The 24,412-nt window shown below is 35.9% G+C and overlaps 2 protein-coding genes across 2 annotated transcripts in view; one reads left to right on the top strand and one right to left on the bottom strand.

The window, feature by feature from the left end:
- Positions 1-3,890, top strand: part of GLMN (glomulin, FKBP associated protein) — a 49,782-nt gene extending 45,892 nt beyond the window's left edge. The window contains exons 17-19 of the mRNA XM_063105637.1: positions 2,726-2,849; positions 3,505-3,587; positions 3,695-3,890. Of these exons, the coding sequence (XP_062961707.1) occupies positions 2,726-2,849; positions 3,505-3,587; positions 3,695-3,811 (324 nt within the window). The 3' untranslated portion in view covers positions 3,812-3,890. The remainder of the gene's footprint in view (positions 1-2,725; positions 2,850-3,504; positions 3,588-3,694) is intronic.
- A 1,490-nt stretch (positions 3,891-5,380) lies between these two features.
- On the bottom strand, positions 5,381-18,413 carry C8H1orf146 (chromosome 8 C1orf146 homolog). The gene is made up of 5 exons (XM_063105793.1): positions 18,396-18,413; positions 9,200-9,293; positions 7,322-7,490; positions 6,831-6,909; positions 5,381-5,546 (listed from the first exon to the last, which is right to left on the bottom strand). The coding sequence occupies exons 1-5, from the start codon at positions 18,411-18,413 to the stop codon at positions 5,412-5,414; spliced, it is 495 nt and encodes a 164-aa protein (XP_062961863.1). The 3' UTR covers positions 5,381-5,411.
- Positions 18,414-24,412: the final 5,999 nt, after the last annotated feature.

Here is a 24,412-nt window from a genome sequence, read left to right as displayed (position 1 = left end):
TTTATTCTCTTATGTTTCATGCGTTTTGGGTTCTAAGAAATCTTTGCTTAACCCAAGGTCACAAAGATAATCTTGGTTTTCCTGTAGAAGCTGTATAGTTTTAAGTTCACATTTCGGTCTATGATCCATTTAAAGTAAATTTTTTATATGGTGTGAGGTGTACGGGTTGAGGGATCTTTCCTTTTGTCTTGACTCCAGCATTATTTGTTGAAAAGGCTATCCTTAACTTGTTGGAATAGCTCAGCATCTTTGTCAAAAATCAATTGACCATACAAGTAATGAGTCTATTTTTGGACTCTAATCTGTTTCATTGACCTGTGTCTGTTCTTTTATTAATACCACTTTGTCTTGATTACTGTAGCTTTACAGTAAATCTTCAATTAATGTGAGTCTGCTAACTTATTCTTTTTTGAAATTGTTTTGGCTATCATGGCTCCTTTTCCAAATAAATTTTAGAATCATCTTGTGAGTTTCTACAACAAAGGGCTACATTTATGATTCCATTTATATGACATTCTGGAAAAGGCAAAAATTATATAAACAAAAATCAGGTCAGTGGTTGCTGGAGGTAGGGGAAAAATTGACTACAGAGCAGCACAAAGGAATTTCTGGAGTCATGGACTTCACTGTGACAATATATGTTTACAGTGGTGGTGGTTACATTACTATATATACTTTGTCAAAACTCATAGAACTGTACAGCTAAAAAGCCTGTATTTTCCTGTATGTAAATGACAGCTCAGTAAACCTGACTTTTAAAAGTAATAAATGAAAAGAACCAGGTTTAATACTGCACTAAACTGAAATTACCCATGAACCAACCATAGGCACACACATTTATTACTAGGGTACTTCAAAATGCTCATGGAAAGCCTCATATTATCTTTTAATTCTGTTTTTCAATGAACTTTTTGAAGTACCCTTGCATATAAAAATTCATCTTGATGTTTATTTTTGAATTATTTGGGTTTTTTTCTGCATTATATTTAAATATTAATAAAATTATACCTACATATAGAAAGGATTCTTTGGGAAACTTTTTTTTCAACTATATAAATAAATGTGTATTGAGTTGTGATGTTAAACTTATTTCTTACTGTGGGTCATGGTAAAAAATTTTGAAAAACACCATCCTAGAAAAACTTTCACCCCGTGTGAATAGGAAAACATATACAGCAATTTCAGTGTTACATGGTTTTGAAATACTAAAAAATTAGTAACAAGATAAATTGTACAGTATAGTGGAATGCCAAACCTATTAAAATGAAAAAATTAAAACTACAACATAAGTAACTCAAAAATACAAGACTAATAAATAAAAAGGAAACCGAAGCAAGATAGGTACAGTATGATACCATTTACATGTTTTTAAACATGAAAAGTTATATTAAGTGATTCATACATTAGGAATGCTAAATACTGACATTGTAGATAATGGCTACTTCTTGAATAAAAGGGACTTGAGCCATTTCTGGTATTTTATTTTTTTAATCATACTGTTTTGTAACCTTTTTCCCACTCACCAATATGTAACGAAGAACAATATTTTAATCAGTGTAATTTTCCATTTCGTGAATATACCAGTTTACTTAGCAATCTCCTGTTGTGAAATATTTTCATGAATTCCACCTCTTCACTATTTAAACATTACTTTAAAAAATATCTTTGCAATAGAATCATTACAACATACATCTTTAATTATTTCCTCAGGATAAGTTCATAAATGCTGAAGTGAAGGAGACTGCATACTTTTGAGGTTTTTGGCTTTTTATCTAGCTTCTCGCCAGAACTACTTTTCCTATCAGTACAGGAGAAATGAGAAAGAGCAGATTTAATTGGAAAGGATATGTGTGACAGTCATTAATGTTATCAGTTATTCAGCATATGTATGTGTAGATTTTATTTGGAGGGCTAAAATAAAATGTTATACTCCTTGGATCAAAATAAGTTCACTACAAAAAAGGCTTTCAAATGGTCCATTTTATTGTTTTAAGTTAAGAATAATTGGGTTCCTAAGTTTCCCTTTTTTACCAAGATATTTTCCTTCATAAAGGGTACCTAGAAACTTACAATACCAGTGGATTTTCCTCTTTTCTTTTCTTTTTTAATAAAATTAAGACTTCATGAGTTCCCTCCTTTAGTACCATAGGAGGAAATGATCTTGGAATAAAAACCTCTTGGATACATGACAAAATAACTCTAAGGTGTCCTAGACAGATAAAATCTCCATTTGTATTGGTCACCAAGGTTTTTCCAGATTAGCTTTTTATTAGAAAAGTTTCCATCAATAGGGAAGGGAAAGAATCCTCTAGAACTACTAGATCTGCGGGAGGGATATCCAACTGAAAGGTCAAGAGTTGAAGATATATATAAGATAGAGTCATCATGGGGATGTTATATGGGAAGAGAAATGTCTCAGGCTGTGTGAATTATCCTCAAATAATTTTCTCACGGATAAAACTAGTTACAGATACCAAAACCTGGTGTGGAAGTGAGTGTAGAGACTTGAGTACATTTTTGTTTCTATTGCTATTTTTTGTTTTGATTGGTATTAACATAAACTAGATGTAAATGTGTTATTAAACAGTAAACTGTATCATGGAAAGCAGGGACCATGTTTTATTCATTTTTGTTTCTCCAGTTCTCAACTTAATGTTTAGTAATGGTAGGCAATCAATAAATATTGAACCAAATAACTAATTATTTCATTAATTCTTGTGAACAGACTGGATTATGGACAGAACTCAGGAAGATTGAAAATAATTTCTTAAAGCCACTCCATACAGGACTTAATATGTCAAAAGCACATTATGAAGCTGAAATTAAAAATAGCCAGGAAAATATCCAAGGTTGGTACTGTGCAATTTTGTTTTCAGTTAGGTCTAAAAATTAGTCAGATTTTGGAATTGTTATATTTATATTCAAAATAAAGAACTTTTTAATCTTGTATTTAATTCATACAAACAAGGGACCATGACAGCTGTCATTTAGTTTATAATTAAAATGATTCTTAGCAGATCTATAGGCCAATTAATACTGAAACTGAGTTAATGAAGATTTAAACCAAATTGAAGCATATTCTGTTTTAAAGCCTCAAGTTCTGATTAAGAATCTGATTGTAGTATAAGTATTTCCATTTGGGTACCATTGTACTTCCTTTGGTATTGCTGGGCCCACCCTCCATCTCACCTGCCTAGTAAAACAGCTATAATTCTCTTTATATATCAAAAATATTTCACGGATCCTCTACATGCCAAAATAATGCTGTTTACCTAAAGAATCATTAATTCACATGTTGCAGAATTTTGATATTTAATTTTATTTGCTTATAGATTGATATAAGTATACCCTGAACTGTTAAACAATAAGACTCAATAATTTACACAAATAACTAATACATTTTTTAAGTTAGTGAATGATAAAAGTAGCTTATAAATTTATTATTGAAATCTGAGAGTTTTAATGGTTAAATGTGACTCATGGTTTTTTTCCCTTCTCTTTCAGAAGTCCAGAAGGCTAAAGATCTTTGTTCTATTACTGTAGGTGGAAAAGAGATCCCTAATATGCCTCCTGAAATGCATCTTAAGGTAATCTGAACTTTTCATAAACTACATCCAGCTGAAGTCTTTTCTATGTTTTGTTGTGTTTGTTTTAAAGGCAGCAATAATAACACTAATTTTTCTTGGCACTGCAGGTCCTACATTCAGCTCTTTTCACATTTGATTTGATTGAAAGTGTTCTGGCTCGAGTAGAAGAACTCATTGAAATAAAAACAAAGTCTACCTCTGAAGAAAATACTGGGATAAAGTGAAAGTTTCACTTCCTAAATAAAAACTAATACTACATTTTCCATATAATACCTTTATAAAAATTTTTCTGTAAGAACACTGTTGGGAGAAATAAATATAGCTTTACTTATTTATCAATTTCTATAATGATACCTTTTTGGATTAATAGTATTCTTTGGTTTTCAAAGATATATACATGTAAATAATGCCCAGATGAGAGCACTTCAAAAATTTCATGGAAAAATGGAATTAAAAGATAATACATATCTTTCCATGAACTTTCTGAAGACCCCCCTCATATATATTCTAAAATTCTACTTCTGAAAATCCAATACAAACTAATAATTTTGTATTTCATAAAATGTAGTTGAATTGTCTTTATTCACTCATATAGTTGTAGTGAGATTATAAAAATACTGATATACTTTCTGCTCCAGTTAGATGCTATGTAACATTTTAGAGTTAGTGTTAAGTTGTATATCATACCACTGTAAGAGTCTAGAACGAAGTTTTGAGTTCAGGCCAGTTGACTGCTTCTCTTAGCTTTCCTCCCTTTCCTTGCCTCAGAAGGAGTCTTTGGGAACAGAGTCCCATCACTACCTCCCAGCAGAAGTTATAATGTGAAAGCATCTGCAAAGATTAATTTTAGAAATACTGGCTGCCCTTGTGGAAAACCTAAAAAATATGTATGACTTCCTTTAGTCTAAGGAGCTAATTAGAAAATTATGTATTTTTATCTCCTACCAAATATTCGTCCATCCAATTTAATTTGTATCATTAAGGAACATTGTTGGTGGGACTGCAAAATGGTGCAGCCTCCTATGGAAAATGGTACGGAGGTTCCTCAAACAATTGCAGATAGATCTACCATACGACCCCGCTATCCCACTGTTGGGAATATACCCAGAGGAATGGAAATCATCAAGTCGAAGGGATACCTGTTCCCCAATGTTCATCGCAGCACTCTTTACAATAGCCAAGAGTTGGAACCAGCCCAAATGTCCATCATCGGATGAGTGGATACAGAAAATGGGGTACATCTACACAATGGAATACTACTCTGCTATAAAAACGAATGAAATACTGCCATTTGCAACAACATGGATGGACCTCGAGAGAATTATATTAAGTGAAACAAGTCAGGCACAGAAAGAGAAATACCACATGTTCTCACTTATTGGTGGGAGCTAAAAATGAATAAATAAATTCACACACACACACACACAGACAAAAAAAAACCGGGGGTGGGGGGGAAGAAGACATAACAACTACAATTCCTTGAAGTTGATATGACAAGCAAACAGAAAGGACATTCTTGGGTGGGAGGGGGGAGAGGGAGGAGGGAGGGGGGTTTCGGTAAAGGGCCACAATAACCAACCACATTGTATATCGACAAAATAAAATTAAGAAAAAAAAATAAAAAAACTGCATCTGAGTTTCATAATATATGTATGTACCAATTCTTTTCTAAACATTAAAAGAATCACTCAACAAGACTTAAAAATCACTTTTAATTGTATACATTTTAAATTAATATATACACCTTTAAAGCAAATTTATATTTGAACATTATAATTGAACAGACCTAATTATTTTAATATTCTTCCATTTATAATTGGCACTCTAATTGGGGTTAACTGAATCACTGTTCAGTTTTATCTTTTGAAGTGTTTTCCAAACAGGACTTTGCTCAATGATGTAAGCTTTAGCTGTTATCATTCTGTAGCAGATGCTATCTATGTATGGTTTGGAGGAAGTCTGGAAGAAGACATAAATATGCAGCATTATTTATAGAAATAAGATATTTTTTTTTACAGAGTCATATAAGAAAAATACCTAACTTTCATTCAGTCAGCAAGTATTTCTTGATCTCCTGTGTGCTAAATAACTACATATGAGTTATAAGAGTAATAATAGAGAAGAAAATACCTGATTTCTGTCTTCAAGGAATTTCAAACATGCAAGCCAAAAAGTAGAATAATGTAAGAATTGCTTTAATGGGGATATGTTCCAAGTACAAGAATAAGGAATACCTAATTTTGCCTAGGGAATTTGGGGATGTCTGGGCAAACATCACAGAGGACAAATGTGAAAAATAAAAGCAGACAGCTGGTAGAGATATAAAATATCTGCACTCTGACAGTACATGACTGTAATCTGACCAATACTTATATTTTAGAATTTAAAGGAAGATACAAGTAACCAAGAGGGCCAGAACAATGTATATATGGCCAAATGCTCCTTTGGCCCAAAATGAGTCATAAGTGGGTAGTGGCTACTGAAAATAAATTGATAAGCCACTGGTGGAGTTCAGACTTGGGAGAGTTGCATGCTGAAATAGCAGCTTCTCTGAGGGGAACAGAAGCAGGGTATTGGTCAGTCCTTTTCTAAAGGGTGATAATTTGAAGTCAGAAACCTTAAAATACATGAGTATGGGATAGAGTTTGGATGTGTTGTCCCTGCCAAAACTCATGTGGAAATTTGTTCCTGAATGTGGCAGTGTTGGAAACGGATTGGGGGCGGATCCCTCATGAATGGATTAATGCTCTCCCTGGGTGGGGGGATTAATGAGTGAGTTTTCGCTCTATTCCTGAAAGAGCTGGTTGTTTTTATTTATTTTTTTCTTTTTTATTTTTAAAAAGATGACTGGTAAGGGGATCTTAACCCTTGACTTGGTGTTGTCAGCACCACGCTCACCCAGTGAGCAACTGGCCACCCCTATATATGGGATCTGAACCCGGGGCCTTGGTGTTACCAGCACCACACTCTTTCAAGTGAGCCATGGGCCGGCCTGAGCTGGTTGTTTTTAAAAGACCCTGGCACCTCGCCTCTCTTGCTTCCTTTTGCCTTGTGATCTGCTTGTACCTGCTGACTGCCTGCCGCTTTCTGCCATGAGTAGAAGCAGCCTGAGGCCCACGCCAGATGCAGCTGTCCCATCTGTTCTTCAGAAATTACCCAGTCTCAGGTATTTCTGTGATAGCAACACAAACGGACTAAGACAGTATGTATGTATACATGTGCCGTTTTCCCCAGGCAACTCACCTTAGCTATAGTGCACATAAGATTAATAGCATTTGCTGTGTTGTGTACTGGAAGTATCCTTAAATTACTACCCAGGAATCTGAAAAAGAATTCATAAGTTATGCAGATTACATAATTTACTGTCATCTGTTCTCTTAAATAGGTGGGAAAAAGAGAGAAACCTCTGTTGTTTGTTTCTTATTTATTCATTCATGACCTGCCTTATTCCAGGGAGGATTTGTGGTGGCTTTATAGCAGGAACTTAGTTGACTAAAAAGTGTTCATTTTTGGTTTGGTCTTCCAGGAGAAGCACATAAATCAGCATGAACTCTGAAACTTGTCACCCCGATTCACAGAATGGCTATTTAGCCTGTGTTTCATTAAATATGACAGGTTAACATTATAAAGTTTATCTTCTAGCAAAACAAAACTCACCTGCCTAAAAGAATTAAGAACTGAAGTAAACACAATGTAAGAAAAAATAAGAAGTCTGCAGTGCTGTTCTTCCATACCTCTGCTGAATCCTGAACATCAGTTTCCATTCTTTGGGCCCATGCAGGGCAGCAAACAGAACCAAAAAGCTATTTTGGTGAATGTTAATAAACTTCTTGATTTTGGCTAGAAATATTTCTTCAGCTGACATAAAGCATACTTCAGCATCCATCAATAAAAATGCAACTCCTGGGAAAGGTGAATATAATATAAAATCTCACTTTGTCATATAGGTCAAATTTTGTTGTAAACTCAATATAATCAACAAAAACAGTATAACATAAAAAGTATCCAGGGCTTAAACTCATAAGGAGTAGAAATTACTATAACACAATTCTCACACAACAAAATGATTCAGGTAGTTCTTTGAAGTGCTCTGTATAAAAGAATCACCTATTCTAAATATTTAAGAGAAGAACTTCTTGGTTAGTAACTTTTTTTTTTCAGACCAAGGCACTATCCACATGAAGGTAATCCTTAGCTTTTAGTTAAAAGACGAATTATATTTAAAAACTTAATTTTTCATGTTATAATGATTTTTTAAAATGTTTTTTGGCATATTATAAAGAATATTACAAAGGATTCAGATGAACCACCAGATGGAAGAGATGCATAGGGAAAGGCATGTGGGAAGAATGTGGAGCTTCAATGTCTCCCAACCTGCCACCCCCCAGGCACCTCCATGTGTTAATCAACCCAGCAGCTCCTATTATTTTTAAAAGCTGGAAATCAACTAATGAAAGGTAGTCTTAAGCAAGCCTTCAATTATTTCTTGCTGGAAAAACCTTCTGCCCAGAACATAAAGAGTTAAATAAATCAGTATAAATCCCAGATATCTGGGATTTCTGAAACAGTGTCAGACCCAAAATTGTGGTTCTGAAGGGAAACGATTAAATTATAGCTCTTCAAAAGATGTGGGAAAGACATCTAGAAAAGTGACTATGTGATTACATACTAATTGAGTATATACTTGGGCAATTTTTATAACCCCTCAATGTAAGTTTCCTCATCTGTAACAGAATAATAATGCTTTGTTAAGTTTGGCAGAAGAACCAAAGATGATAATGTATATAAAGCGGTCAAGGCACATAGTATTTACCAAAAATATTTTACTTCTCCCTAGAGGGCTCTCTGTTCGACCAGAAGAATGAATTTGAGGCTGGACCACTTTCATCCTGGAAGACTATTTCTAGGAGGTTTTGAAAGCGTTTGTCTTCCAAAACCTCTGCTAGAGTACACGTCTATTTGCAACCCTCCTGATAAAATCCTTTACCTCCAAGTCTTTTATCACTTCTATCATTTTCCAAGCATAGGTGGAAGCTGTGCCTTTCCCATCACCCCAGCTTCTCTTATTCTAATCTAATTCCTTCTGTACTTTGCCCATGACTGACAGTTGTACGTTTTATGATTTAAGGAACATTTATTAGTCCTCATATGAGTCCTCATATGATTCTTTTAGTTAATATTGTTTACATTATATTCAGCAAATTCTCATACAAAATCATGAAAAACACTTTCCTATATATATATATATTTTTTGACCAGTGTCATGATGTTGGCCTCTGTTAGTACAGGTAGTAGTTTAATGTAAGTATTAATTGTTGGGAAGGTAGTTTTTTCTACGTTCATCTTAGTTCCAAAGCAAGTAGTTTTTCTGTTCTCTACCAGGATACACTAGTTCAGCTTTATTTTAACAATTGTAAATTTAAAAGGAATATATTTTGTAACTGGCTACATGCACTGCTTTTGCAGCAGTAACAAAGTTGTATACATTTACTTCTCCCAAAAGATAACACCTTAAACTTATTACATGGTTACTGAACTATGAAATTATTAGAATTTATGCCCACATATTTTATAAGAAACTTAAACCAAGGCAGCTAGCAAATATACCTTACCAGAAAGAGAAAATATAATTGATCCGTTTTCCACTGAATCTGAATACCGAACTTTGTGGCTTTGATTTTCTAGGGCAGTCGCAATTTCGTAACTCTTCAAAAAAATTTTCAGAAATACAAACTTAAGACATGCTTACAATAATTTTTTATTAAAGCTAATGAAAAAATTGAAAGAAGTTTAATAGCTTCATTTATAACTATATCACTTAAACATGTGATCATCAAAAGAGAAACTAACTGCTCTCTATGGAGAAAAAACTTAAAAAAAAACATTAAAACTTTTTTAAAAAGAGCAAAAATACTTAATTCTACTGAAACACTTAGTGTAAGTTTGAAAATGAGTTGTGTACTTGTCACTTCTCCCTGTGTGACAGAGATGCAAAGACTACTCAGAACCCAAATATTCAGAGCAATGAGAAGCCCAAAGGGACTGCACCAAGAAAACTCCTTCAAGAATGGAGATGACAAGAAAATACAAGAGAAAAAAACAACTTAATAAATCACTTATGAAAGGAATAAAAAGAAATTGGCTATGGGACAATCTTTGGAAAACATCTGAAGAAACAAAGAAAAGGGAATGAAGCTGGATAAGAAATGACCTTAATGTTCTTATCTAATCTAGAAGAAACTATTTGCTGTTTCCAGCACATGCTGTTTTCAGCACTTAAGTTCTGCATAAGTGCATTTAGGACTTTTGCCCTTGGTGCACTCCCTGTTCTTTGTCAAGCCTATGTACTCCCACATGTACTACAGTTATCTTATTTAGGGACAGAAATTAAGGCCAGTATTAAATATCAAAACTGTAAGAACCAGAACAAATGCAAACTTCTTTTTAAAAACCAACGTGGAGATGTATTATGATATGCATTAATGTATAACTGTGGAACACGGGTGGTGTGTTTCTTAGATGGCTGACAGAACCATGAAGTGCCAGACACAAAGAATACCACACAGGAGACAACCAATTCTCCAGTTCATCAGCTTATACTACAGTTACATTAGTACACTTTAAAAATGTTTTAAGCCTTAGGTAAGTCAGAAAACATGTAAAGACAGCAATAGGGCTTTTGGTTGAAATACCAACCACTTCAAAAATCACTCATTTCCTTTCCCACCCAAGTAATTCGATCATATTACCTAAGATACTAAAATCTAAGTGGTTAATAGTGTTTCCTGATTGGTTAAAACTCAAGCTCGTTAGTCTACAGATAGATAAGATCCCTTAAGTATATTAATTTTACCTTATATTTTGCTTCAAAACATATACATTTTAAGCACATAAACTGAAATTACATACAAAATACATGCTTCCTTTCTTTCCTAAAGAGAGGATTTTGTGCCACTCAGACAGATCTTGACCTACAGTTCAACTATGGCTCTTTTCTTCTGCTGTTTTAAAATTTACTACTTCCAGCAATGGCATTGTAAGTAATTTAGGCCAACCCTCCTGCTGAAGGCAACTAGAAAAGCTGGGCATTTTAAAAAAATCTGCTTGAATGCATCAAAGAGCTAGCAGGATAGTGAAAAATTATAAGGCCAAGATCTATACAGAAATTCAAAGATATAAGCCAGCATTTAGGCCATTTTTCCCCCTGAGTACGTATGCCAATGCAGGTAGAGGCAGAAGAGAGGCTGAAAAGAGCTTTTGACAAAAGTGGAACAGCTCTCCCAGGGGCTGTAGGCCAGCTTCAAAACATTTCAATCCCTGAAATTGTATTACAGTAATACTGAATTACTTAGTGCTGTCAAGCACCTCACAAAAAGCACAACCTGGAGCAACCTTTGTCAATCAGGTCTCCTCATATGAATTACAGAACAAAGAAAATGATTCGAGTGACTATTTTCTCAATTCTTCCTTAACTAGTATCATCCTAAATGCACAGGAGATAAGTTAATTCATCATATGCAATAGATGTCTTAGGGGTTGGGTTGCCAGATTTAGCAAATAAACATACACAACTCAGTTAAATTGGAAATACAGATAGACGATGCGATTTTTGATGTAAGTATGTCCCATGCAATATTTGGGACATACTTACAGTAAATTCATAATTTATCTGAAATTCAAATTTAATGTGTGTCCTGTATTTTATGTGGCAACCCTACCTGGGCATAAAGGGTTTAATTTTCGTACAGAACTATGTTTTCTCTAGAGGAATATAACACTGTTCTGGGCCTCATATGATTTCCACAGTTTTTCCTTTTTTTTTTTAAAAAAAAATTCTTTTAATTAAATTAAAATTTTTTTATTACTATAAATTTTTAATTTTCTTTTTTTTTTTTAATTTTATTTTGTCGATATACATTGTGGCTGATTATTGTTGCCCATCACCCAAACCACCCTCCCCCCTCCCCCCTCCCCCAACCGATGTCCCCTCTGTTTGTTTGTCATGTCAACTTCAAGTAATTGTGGTTGTTATATCTTCTTCCCCCCTCCGGTTTTTCTTTGTGTGTGTGTGTGTGTGTGTGTGAGTGTGTGTGTGTGTGTGTGTGTGTGTGTGAGTGTGTGTGTGTGTGTGTGTGTGTGTGTGTGTGTGAATTTAAATATTAATTTTTAGCTTCCACCAATAAGTGAGAACATGTGGTATTTCTCTTTCTGTGCCTGACTTGTTTCACTTAATATAATTCTCTCAAGGACCATCCATGTTGTTGCAAATGGCAGTATTTCATTCGTTTTTATAGCTGAGTAGTATTCCATTGTGTAGATGTACCCCATTTTCCGTATCCACTCATCTGATGATGGACATTTGGGCTGGTTCCAACTCTTGGCTATTGTAAAGAGTGCTGCGATGAACATTGGGGAACAGGTATCCCTTCGACTTGATGATTTCCATTCCTCTGGGTATATTCCCAACAGTGGGATAGCGGGGTCGTATGGTAGATCTATCTGCAATTGTTTGAGGAACCTCCATACTATTTTCCATAGAGGCTGCACCATTTTGCAGTCCCACCAACAATGTATGAGAGTTCCTTTTTCTCTGCAACCTCACCAGCATTTATCGTTCAGAGTCTTTTGGATTTTAGCAATCCTAACTGGGGTTAGATGGTATCTCAGTGTGGTTGTGATTTGCATTTCCCGGATGCTGAGTGATGTTGAGCATTTTTTCATATGTCTGTTGGCCATTTGTATATCTTCCTTAGAGAAATGCCTACTTAGCTCTTTTGCCCATTTTTTAATTGGGTTGCTTGTTTTCTTCTTGTAAAGTTGTTTGAGTTCCTTGTATATTCTGGATATTAATCCTTTGTCAGATGTATATTTTGCAAATATTTTCTCCCACTCTGTTGGTTGTCTTTTAACTCTGTTAATTGTTTCTTTTGCTGTGCAGAAGCTTTTTAGTTTGATATAATCCCATTTGTTTACTTTCCCTTTGGTTGCCTGTGCTTTTGGGGTCGTATTCATGAAGTCTGTGTCCAGTCCTATTTCCTGAAGTGTTTCTCCTATGTTTTCTTTAAGAAGTTTTATTATTTCAGGGTGTATATTTAAATCCTTAATCCATTTTGAGTTGATTTTAGTATATGGTGAGAGGTATGGATCTAGTTTCATTCTCCTGCATATGGATATCCAGTTATCCCAGCACCATTTGCTGAAGAGGCAGTCCCTTCCCCAGTGAATAGGCTTGGTGCCTTTGTCAAAGATCAGATGGCAGTAAGTGTGTGGGTTGATTTCTGGATTCTCTATTCTATTCCATTGATCAGTGTGTCTGTTTTTATGCCAGTACCATACTGTTTTGGTTATTATAGCTTTGTAGTATAGCTTAAAGTCAGGTAGTGTTATGCCTCCAGCTTTATTTTTTTTGCTCAGCATTGCTTTGGCTATGCGTGGTCTTTTATTATTCCATATAAATGTCTGGATAGTTTTTTCCATTTGTGAGAAAAATGTCTGTGGAATTTTGATGGGGATTGCATTGAATTTGTATATCACTTTGGGTAGTATGGACATTTTCACTATGTTGATTCTCCCAATCCAAGAGCATGGGATATCTTTCCATCTTCTTGTATCCTCTCTAATTTCTCTCAGCAGTGGTTTGTAGTTCTCATTATAGAGATTTTTCACCTCCTTGGTTAACTCAATTCCTAAGTATTTTATTTTTTTGGTGGCTATTGTAAATGGGCAGGCTTTCTTGATTTCTCTTTCTGCATGTTCACTATTGGAGAAAAGAAATGCTACTGATTTTTGTGTGTTGATTTTGTATCCTGCTACTGTGCTGAAATCATTTATCAATTCCAACAGTTTTTTTGTAGAGGTTTTAGGCTGTTCGATATATAGGATCATGTCATCTGCAAACAGGGACAGTTTGACTTCATCTTTTCCAATCTGGATGCCCTTTATTTCCTTCTCTTCTCTGATTGCTCTGGCTAATACTTCCAACACTATGTTGAATAGGAGTGGTGAGAGTGGGCATCCTTGTCTAGTTCCTGTTCTTAAAGGAAAAGCTTTCAGTTTTTCCCCATTCAGGATGATATTGGCAGTGGGTTTGTCATATATGGCTTTAATTATATTGAGATACTTTCCCTCTATACCTAACTTATAGAGGGTCTTTGTCATGAATGAGTGCTGAACTTTATCAAATGCTTTTTCAGCATCTATAGAGATGATCATATGGTCCTTGTGTTTGACTTTACTAATATGGTGTATCACATTTATTGATTTGCGTATGTTGAACCAACCTTGCATCCCTGGGATGAATCCCACTTGATCGTGGTGAACAATTTTATGTATGTGTTGCTGTACTCTGTTTGCTAGTATTTTAGTGAGGATTTTTGCATCTATATTCATCAAGGATATCGGCCTGTAGTTTTCTTTTTTGGTTATATCTTTACCTGGTTTTGGTATCAGGATGATGTTTGCTTTATAGAATGAGTTTGGGAGATTTGCGTCTGTTTCAATCTTTTGGAATAGTTTGTAAAGAATCGGTGTCAATTCCTCTTTGAATGCTTGGTAAAATTCTGCTGTGAATCTGTCTGGTCCTAGGCTTTTCTTTGTTGGGAGCCTTCTGATAACAGCTTCAATCTCCTTTATTGTTATTGGTCTGTTCAAATTTTCTACGTCTTCATGGTTCAGTGTTGGGAGCTTGTGTGTGTCCAGAAATTTATCCATTTCCTCCAGATTTTCAAATTTATTGGCGTATAGTTATTTATAGTAGTCTCGAATGATTCCTTGTATTTCAGATGAATCAGTTGTAATATCGCCTTTTTCATTTCTAATTTTTGTTATTTGAGTCTTCTCTCTTCTTTTTTTTGTTAGCCATGCTAATGGTTTGTCCAGTTTATTTATCATTTCAAAAAACCAACTTTTTGATTCATTGATCTTTTGAATTGTTTTTTGGTTTTCAATTTCATTCAGTTCTGCTCTGATCTTAATGATTTCTTTCCGTCTGCTAACTTTAGGTTTGGATTGTTCTTGTTTTTCTAGTTCTTTAAGGTGAAGTGTTAGGTTGTTCACTTGCCATCTTTCCATTTTTCTGAGGTGAGCATTTAATGCAATAAATTTCCCCCTTAATACTACTTTTGCAGTATCCCACAGGTTTTGGTATGATGTATCATTATTTTCATTAGTTTCAATAATCTTTTTGATTTCCTGCTTGATTTCTTCTTGGACCCATATGTCATTAAGTAGAATGCTGTTTAATTTCCATGTGTTTGTATAGTTTCCAGAGTTTCGTTTGTTATTAATTTCTAGTTTTAATCCATTGTGGTCTGAGAAAATACATGGGATAATTCCAATTTTTTTTAATTTATTGAGACTTGATTTGTGACCTAATATGTGATCTATCCTGGAGAATAATCCATGTGCTGATGAGAAGAATGAATATTCGGAGGTTGTTGGATGGAATGTTCTGTAGATATCTGCCAATTCCAATTGGTCTAGAGTATTGTTTAGATCTTGTGTTTCTCTGCTGATTCTTTGCCTAGATGATCTGTCTAATATTGACAGTGGGGTGTTCAGGTCCCCTGCTATTATGGTATTAGTGCCTATTTCCTTCTTTTGGTCTAATAGAGTTTGTTTTATAAATCTGGCTGCTCCAACATTGGGTGCGTACATATTTATGATTGTTATGTCTTCTTGATGGATCAGTCCTTTTATCATTAAGTAGTGTCCCTCATTGTCTCTTTTTATGGTTTTTAGTTTAAAGTCTATTTTGTCAGATATAAGAATACCTACTCCAGCTCGTTTTTCTTTTCTATTTGCATGGTAAATCTTTTTCCATCCTTTCACTCTTAGTCTATGTGAATCTTTATGGGTGAGGTGGGTCTCTTGTAGGCAGCATATAGTTGGGTCCTCCTTTTTGATCCAGTCAGCCAATCTGTGTCTTTTGATCGGGGAATTTAAGCCTTTTACATTAAGAGTTGTTATTGAAAGGTGTTGATTTATTCCTAGCATTTTATTGGTTGTTTGGTTGTCTTAGGTGTCTTTTGTTCCTTGCTTTCTGATTTACTGTTTGTTTCCTGTGTTTGTTGGTTCCTTAGGTTGTAGATAGCGTTTTTGTTTGTTTGTTTTCTCTTCATGAATGCCATTTTTATTATACTAGTTGGTATTGATTTTTCTAGGGTTTTTATGGCAGTGGTAGTTATTTTTCAGGAACCAAACCCAGTACTCCCTTGAGGATTTCTTGTAGGGGGGTCGTGTGGTAGTGAACTCCCACAGTTTTTGTTTGTCTGAGAAATATACTATTTGCCCTTCATTTCGGAAGGATAGCCTTGCAGGGTAGAGTATTCTTGGCTGGCAATCTTTGTCTTTTAGTATTTTGAATATATCATCCCATTCCTCTCTAGCTTTTAGGGTTTGTGATGAAAAGTCTGATGTTAGCCTGATTGGGGCTCCCTTATAGGTGATTTGACGCTTCTCTCTTGCAGCTTTTAAGATTCTCTGTTTGTCTCTGACTTTTGCCAGTTTGACTATAACATGTCTTGGTGAGGGCGTTTTTGGGTTGAATATGTTTGGAGATCGTTGAGCTTCCTGGATCTGAAGATTTGTGATTTTTCCTATACGTGGGAAGTTTTCTGCCACTATTTTGTTGAATATGTTTTCAATGCAATCTCCTTTTTCCTCCCCTTCTGGAATACCCATGACTCGGATATTTGAGCGCTTAAGGTTGTCTGATATCTCTCTCAGATTTTCTTCAATGTCTTTGATTCTTTTTTCTTTCATTTTGTCTGCTTGTGTTATTTCAAACAGCCCATCTTCAAGTTCAGAGGTTCTCTCTTCAACTTCGACAAGCCTGCTGGTTGAACTCTCCATTGTGTTTTTTATTTCACTGAATAACTTCTTCAGTTCAGCAAGTTCTGCTACATTTTTTTTGAGGACATTGATTTCCTTGTACATTTCCTCTTTCAGATCCTGTATACTTTTCCTCATCTCATCCTGATGTCTAGCTGAGTTTTCTTGTATCTCATTCAGTTTTCTTAGAATTATCACTCAAAATTCCTTGTCAGTCATTTCAAGGGCTTCTTGTTATATAGGATCTAGAGTTTGAGATTTATTAACTTTTGGTGGTGTACTTTCCTGATTTTTTGTATTTCTGGTATCTTTTTTTTGATGTTTATTCATTGTGGCAGGGGGTTTCACAGACCACCGGTTTGAGACTATTGACTAACTAAGATGTTGCTGTGGTTGCCAATTTGGTATGGCTACCTCCGTGACTGCTCAGTTGGCCTCTAGTGCCTTGTGTGTATGGTTGCCTCGGGTCTTGGGCCTCTCCGGGGAGCCACCTCTCTGGTCAGCTTGGCCTCTGCTGGGCTGCTGGATCACGTACCACAGGGTGTGTGATCTCTGCTGAGCTTTCACTTCCTGTGCAGGACTTCTCCCTGTTCCATGTGCTCTGGCCTGGGCTGTTGGATCGTGCAGTGGCGACCCCACAGGGTGTGTGGTTTCTGTCGAGTCTCCGCCTTGCTAGCCGGACGTCTCCCCGCTCTTTGCGCACTGGGCTGGGCTGGGACTTGTCTTCTGAAACCCTCGTCTATCAGCTGGGCCTTCAAGACCCTGCTCGGCACCGCCTCGCCCAGGAAGTCTACCAGGTTTCTGGTAGGCACCGACGACCGGTCGCTCTGGGTTCCTTTGTAGCACTGTGTAGATCTTTCTCGGGACTTATCACCTTCCTCCTGGTATCGCGGTTATTTGTGTAATTGTTTTATCTCCCACACCAGAGTGTGAGCTCCTCGGGGGAGGAGCCCGCAGCACACGGTTCACCTTTGTATCCCCCAGGCACAGACCGAGTCCGGTGCCCGCCCGCAGTCAGCTCTCCGGCAGGTTCAAGCGGAATTGGGAACTCTCCAACCACACTATTCCTAACCAGAAATCGGTTAGGCGTTTTTCCGAACTGGTGGCCACAGAGATGGTATCTGCCTCCCAGTAACAGGAAGTTTACTGGGGGCCGGAGCCCAGGGTGCGGTGGAGTGACGGTCGGCCCCGCCCGTACTTCCTTGCCCTCCCGACGCTGGCCAGGGACGCCCCACGCCACCAGCCCCGCCAGAGAACCACGGAGGGAGTGGGAGGGGAGGCCAGCCCGCATGCCCCAGGAAGCCCCGCGCTGGGGCAAGCAAGTGGGAAGGCTCAGTGAGGAGCCGAGCTGGGCGAGGAGGACAGGCTTGGCTGAGCCGGGCTGGAGCTGCCACCACCTGAGAAAATGGAGGCAGCCCCTGGGGCGGTGAGTGGCCCGGTGATGCAGGTGGAAGCTGGGCAGGCGTCAGCCCCCTGAGCAGGGCCGGATCAGGGGTCACTTACAGGGCTGTGCCAGGTCGGGCACTCCCTCTCTGCCTCTGGTTTGTCACCTTCCCCGTTCTCAGCTCCCGCTGCCTCGGGCTGCTCGCTTGGTCCTGCGTCGCGGCTCGGGCACTCCCAGGAATCTTCTTTTATGCCGGCCTGAAACCTCCAATCATGAATAGGGCAGCTGGCCGCCTTCAGCGCAGCCCTGGCCTATGGGATCCTGGCTGCATACACAGCAGCCCTGGCGCCGTGTTCCCTGTTTAGAGACTCGCTTTTACAGCTAAGAAACAGTTCTTTTCCTGCTCCATACTTCAAAGCTATTGCCTGTAAATGAGGCAGCCTCTCCTGCCAAGGGCAAAGTGGCGGTGAGCCCCCATGACCGGCCACCAGCAGCGGTCCTCCCTTAAGAGACGGCAAGAAGAAGGTCCACAAGTTTCCCGGCTGTCTAAGGCCCAGTGGCCGCCTTTTCCACTTCAGGTACTGCGCGCCAACCGCCGCAGCCACCGCCATCTTGAAACCCCCTCTGGTAGCTTTTTTGATCTTGATTTTTAAAAAGCTGGCAGTGGCAGTGTAACTCCCAGCTATCTCGCCTCCTCAGGCGGCGGTGGAGGCGTTGAAAAAGGAAGAGGTGATGGCACAGTGGTCTCCGGACCCCGCTGACGGGACCAGGGGCCAAGAAGCAAATAATTTAAATGGCAGTTCACTGAATGAAAAACATAGTTGCCCTCCAACTCCGCCCCCGTGAGGGTGTCGCTCTCACCGTTCCCGCTGCCACATACTTATCCCGATCTCCACAGTTTTTCAAATACAAATTCCAACACAACAAAAAATAATCAGACTTTCAGAGACAAGATTACATTAAAGAGAAACATCAGAAACAAAAGACAATAGAAACAGATGCACAGGGGATCCATGTAGCAAAGCTATCAGATACACACCTTAAAACAGCCATGTTTACTATGTTCAAGGGGATGAAAGATAAGATTGAGAATTTCAGCAAAGAACTAGAAACTATGTAAAAGAATGTAACAGATGTGAAAGACTCAGGAAAGCTTCCTAAAGTTTGGGTCATATGTTTAAAGAGAAAGGCAATGTATCAAGCAGACAAGTGAAGGAAGAAGACAAATGTGAGAAGAACATGGACAAAAAGAATAACACATGCAAAGGCATTCAGACCTGAAAATATGATTCTTATATCATGAGTGTGTAAGGTGTATGAGTCAGTTAATTTGGCAACAGTGTTAGAAATTACTGCTGGAGGATCATGAATACCCATGTAAGTATGCTAATGAATTTCAACCATATCCTATTATGGGGAACCAACTAAAAGAATGATAATAAAAATAATAGAAAATAATAATAAAGATAAAATTAGAAAATATTGATTTGAGAAAAAAAATAGGTAAGTTCAAGACTTGATTCATCAAAATAACTAGGAAGCTATGACTAGATTTTCCAAAATATGTTTCGTGGAATATTAGTCTCATGAGATATTAAAAGATGTTCCTTATTCAAATAAGACTGGGAAACAATATTATTTTGTCTCTTTTTGTGATTTTACAATGCATTTGAGCATATTAAAGTCTCTGAAGAGTAGTGAAGTAAAGAAAAAATTGTTTAACTTTGTTTATACCAGCATTCCAAATAAAATCCATACAATACTCCTTCCTACATGACACCTATTAATGTTCATTAAAAATAGTATTATGTCTAACAAATCTACTCATAAGAAAAAATATATAAAAACAAATAAAAAATTTGGGTACTTAATAATTGATAGTTTATTAGAAAATTAAAAGAATGCCAATATGAAAAATTTCACAACAGAAATGGCAACTTTGTAGCATTCGACTTAATAAAGTTAACTTCTATGAAATGGGTAAATATTTATAAAAATATAATTTATGAAAATAGATTCACAACAAAGTATGAAACCTAAAAGAGCAAAAACTATAAAAACCACCATTTTTCTATATTTTTGAAATGTGTACCAGCACAGATAATTGAATAGGAAAGCTCCTTTACATCTTAAAATAAAAATAATTTCAAACTATATAAACTGCATATGCACAGAAGAAATGACGAAACATAAAGAATGTAAAAGAAAACTACTCTACTCCCTACAAAAATAGCTTAAAAAGAGAAAACCACAGACCAATCTTTAGTAAATAATGATGCAAAAATAAAACAACAACAAATCAAATTTCAAAAGAATAAGAAGAAAAGTCCACAATAAACAACTAGTTTAATGAAGAAATGCAAGGATTAGTCAGTTAGGTTCTTCTCAACAGATAACAAAAAACATGCATTTGAAAAACTTCACTTAATTCTGATTAGAAGAAAAAACTTTGTAAATTAAGCTTAAATGAATATTAAGGTAATAAATATTTTATAGGAATAGGTAACGTTATATATAACAAATCTCTGGAGATAAAAAAAAAAAACATTGTTTTGGATGCTCTGGTTACAGCAAAATGCCATGAAATAAAAATAAGAAATATAGCTGTCAGAAATTCTCATTAATTACAAATTATACCTTGAAAACTCAATAGAATCAACTGATAATGTATCATGAAAATTCAGTGAAGTTATCAAATATAAAATAGATTACCACAAACCAAAAGTTTCCCTATATATAGATTGAAAACATGGGGGTGAGATCATATTTCACAACAACATCAAAAACATCAACTATCTAGGTACTTAATAAGTAACAGAAACAATCTGAAGAAACACTGTAACAGAAATGAAGAATGCTTTTGATGGACTCATTAACAGACTGCACACTGCTAGTGGAAGAATCTCTCAGCTTCACCATATATCAATAGAAACCTCAAAAACTGAAAAGCAAAGAGAACAAAGATTCAAAACAAAACAAAACAAAACAGAAAATCTAAGGACTGTGGGACAACTACAAAAAGTATAACATATGCATAATGGGAAAACAAGAAGGAGAAGAAAGAGTGCAAGAAACAGAAGAAATATTTGAAGTAATAACGATTGAGAATTTCTCCCAAATTAATGGCAAACACCAAACCACAGATCCAAGAAGCTCAGAGAACACTAAGCAGGATAAATGTAAAAAAAAAAAAAAAAACAACCAAAACCCAAAACAAAACAGAACAAAAAAAACCCAACAAAAAACCCCACAAAAAAACAAACAACAAAAAAACTGCACCTACTCATAGCATACACAACTGTAGAAAATCAAAGAAGCAGCCAGAGGGGGAAAAACACCTTACCTATAAGGGAAGTAAAGATGAAAATTATATCAACTACTCTTGAGAAACCATGCAGGCAAAAAGACAGTGGAGTGAAGTATTCAATATGTTGAGAAGAAAAAACAACCAACCTAGAATTCTGTATCCTGAGAAGTTATCCTTCAAAAGTAAATAAAGACTTTCTCAGATAAACAAAACTTAAGGGAAACTGCTGCCATTAGACCTGCCTTGCAAAAAATTTTCAAGGAATTTTTTTAGAAAAAAGGAAAATAATATAGGTCAGAAACTTGGATCTAATAAAGAAAGAAAAAGCAAAGAAGAAATAGTAAAGGTAAAATAAAATCTTTTTATTCTTATTCTTAACAGATAACAGTTTGTTCAAAATAACAGCAACAATGTGTTCTATTATGTATGTTTATATATATATCTTATGTGTGTATGTGGGTGTGTGTATATATATATATACATACTTATGTATACTTATAAAGTGAAATGTATGAACGATAATACAAGAGACAGGAAGAAGAAATTAGAATTATTTTGTTATTTTAAGGTACTCACACTACTTACGAAGTGGTATGGTGTTACTTGAAAATGGACTTGCATTAGTTGTAAATGTATATTACAAACTCTAGGGCAACCATTAGAAAAGTTAAAATATATATATATATATATAACACATGCTAAGAAAGTAGAGAAAAATGAAACCATATAAAATGCTCAGTCAAAACCACAAAAGGCAGAAAAAGAGTGGAAGATAAAAATTGGAACAAAGAACAAGACCAACAAATTAAAAATAGTAATTAGTATGGCAGATATTAATCCAAGTATACCAAAAATCACTTTGAATGTCAATGGTCTAAATGCACCAATTAAAAGAGATTGCCAAAGTGGATTGAAAAGCAAAACCCAACTATATGTTTTCAAGAAACCTACTTTAACTAGAAAGGTACATACAGATTAAAAGTAAGTGGATGAAGAAAAGTATACCATGCTAACACTAATCAAAGAAAGCAGGAGTAGCTAAATCCATTTCAGACAGAGAAGACTTCAAGGCAAGAAAGTTATCTGAGATAACGGAGGTCATGACATAATGATAAAGGGATCAATTCTCTAAGACATACAATCCTTACTGTGTGTGTGCCTAACAACAGAGTATCAAACTATATAAGGCAAAAATTGATTGAACTGCAAGGAGAAATAGTTAAATCCACTATCATAGTTAGAGACTTCAACACCCTTCTATCAGAGATGGATAGATCCAGCTGGCAGAAGATCAGTAGGGACATAGTTGAACTCAACAACACCATCAATCAACACTAGATGTAACTGATATCTTATAAACTACTTCATCCAATAACAGAAGAATAAACATTCTTCTCAATCTTACATGGAATATTCACCAAGACAGAACAAATCCTGGGCCATAAAACACACCTTAACAAATTTTAAAAAATAGAAATCATACAATGTCTGCTCTCAGACCACAGTAGAATTAAAGGAGAAATCAATTAACAGAAAGATAACAAAAAATTCCAAAATATGCAAAGATTAAACAGCATACTTCTAAATAACACAAGGGTCAAAGAAGAAATCTCAAGGTAAATTTTTAAATATTTTGAACTAAATGAAAATGAAAACACAACTTATCAAAATTTATAAGATACAGTGAAAGCAGTGCTTAGAGGGAAATTTATAGCACTGAATGCATATATTAGAAAAGAAAGATCTAGGGCCGAGCCCGTGGCGCACTTGGGAGAGTGCGGTGCTGGGAGTGCGGCGACGCTCCCACCACAGGTTCAGATCCTATATAGGAGTGGCTGGTGCACTCACTGGCTGAGTGCCGGTCACGAAAAAGACAAAAAAAAAAAAAAAGAAAGATCTAAAATCAATAATCTAAGTTTCCATCTTAGGTAACTAGAAAAATAGGAGCAATTTTTTTCCTACCCTCTCAAAAAATAAGAGCAGCTTAAATCCAAAGTAAGCATAAAAAAAGAATTAATAAGAATTAGACCAGAAATCAGTAAAACTGGAAACAGGAAATCAATAGAGAAAATCAATGAAACCAAAAGCTGATTGGTTCTTTGAACAGGTCAATAAAATCAATAAGCCTTAAAGGCCAGCCTAAGAAAAAAAGAACACAAACTACAAATATCAGAAATCAAAGAGGGGACATTACTACACATATCATGGACATTAAAAGGATAACAAGAGAATACTGTGAACAACTCTATGTCCACAAATTTGATAACCTAAATGAAATGGAACAATTCCTTGAAAGAGACAATTTGCCAAAACTCACACAAGAAGGAACAATCAGAATATCTATTAAGAAAACTGAATCAATAATAACCTTCCAAACATAATATTATATCTATTAAGGAAATTGAATCAATAATAACCTTCCAAAACACAAAGCACCAGGTCCACATGGGTTCACAGGTGAATTCTATCAACTATTGAAGGAAGAAATCATATCAATTCTCTACAATCTCTTTCTGAGGACCGAAGCAGAGGGAAGCATTTCCTAACTCATTTTATGAGTTCGGTATTACCCTAATACCAAAACCAAACAAAGACATTATGAGAAAACTACAAATCAATATCTCTCATGAACATAGATGCAAAAATCCTCAACAACATATCAGCAAATCAGATCCAACAATGTATAAAAAGAATTGTACACCATGACCAAGTGGGATTTATCCAAGGTATGAAAGGCTTGTTCAACATCTGAAAATCAACTAATGTAATCCATAAAATCAATGGGCTAAAAAAAAAATCACATGATCATATCAGTAGATGAAGAAAAGGCATTGACAAAGTCCAACACCCATTCACGATAAAAACTCTTGTTAAACTAGGAATAGAGGGGAATTTCCTCAACATGATAAAGAGTATCTACAAAAAAACAGGTATCATCGTACGGATTGGAAGAAAAATGAAGCCCTCCCACTAAGATCAGGAAGAAGGCAAGAATATTCCCTCCCACACATATTTTCAACACTGTACTGGAAATCCTAGCTAATGCAATAAGGCAAGAAAAGGAAATAAAGGGTATACAGATTGGGAAGGAAGAAATAAAACTGTCTTTCTTTGTGGGTGACATGATCATCTATGTAGAAAATGTGAAAGAATCAACTAAAAAACTTCTGGAACTAATAAGCAATTACACAAGTTTGCAGGATATGACGTTAATGTGCAAAAATAAACTGCTTTCCTATACCAACAATGAAAAAGTAGAATTTGAAACTTAAAACATGGTACTATTCATATTAGCACTGCCAA

This window comes from Cynocephalus volans, chromosome 8 (assembly GCF_027409185.1).
Source record: "Cynocephalus volans isolate mCynVol1 chromosome 8, mCynVol1.pri, whole genome shotgun sequence".
NCBI classification, from domain to species: domain Eukaryota; kingdom Metazoa; phylum Chordata; class Mammalia; order Dermoptera; family Cynocephalidae; genus Cynocephalus; species Cynocephalus volans.
Note: the sequence above shows the minus strand (reverse complement) of the source record. Positions and strands in the feature narration are given on the sequence as shown.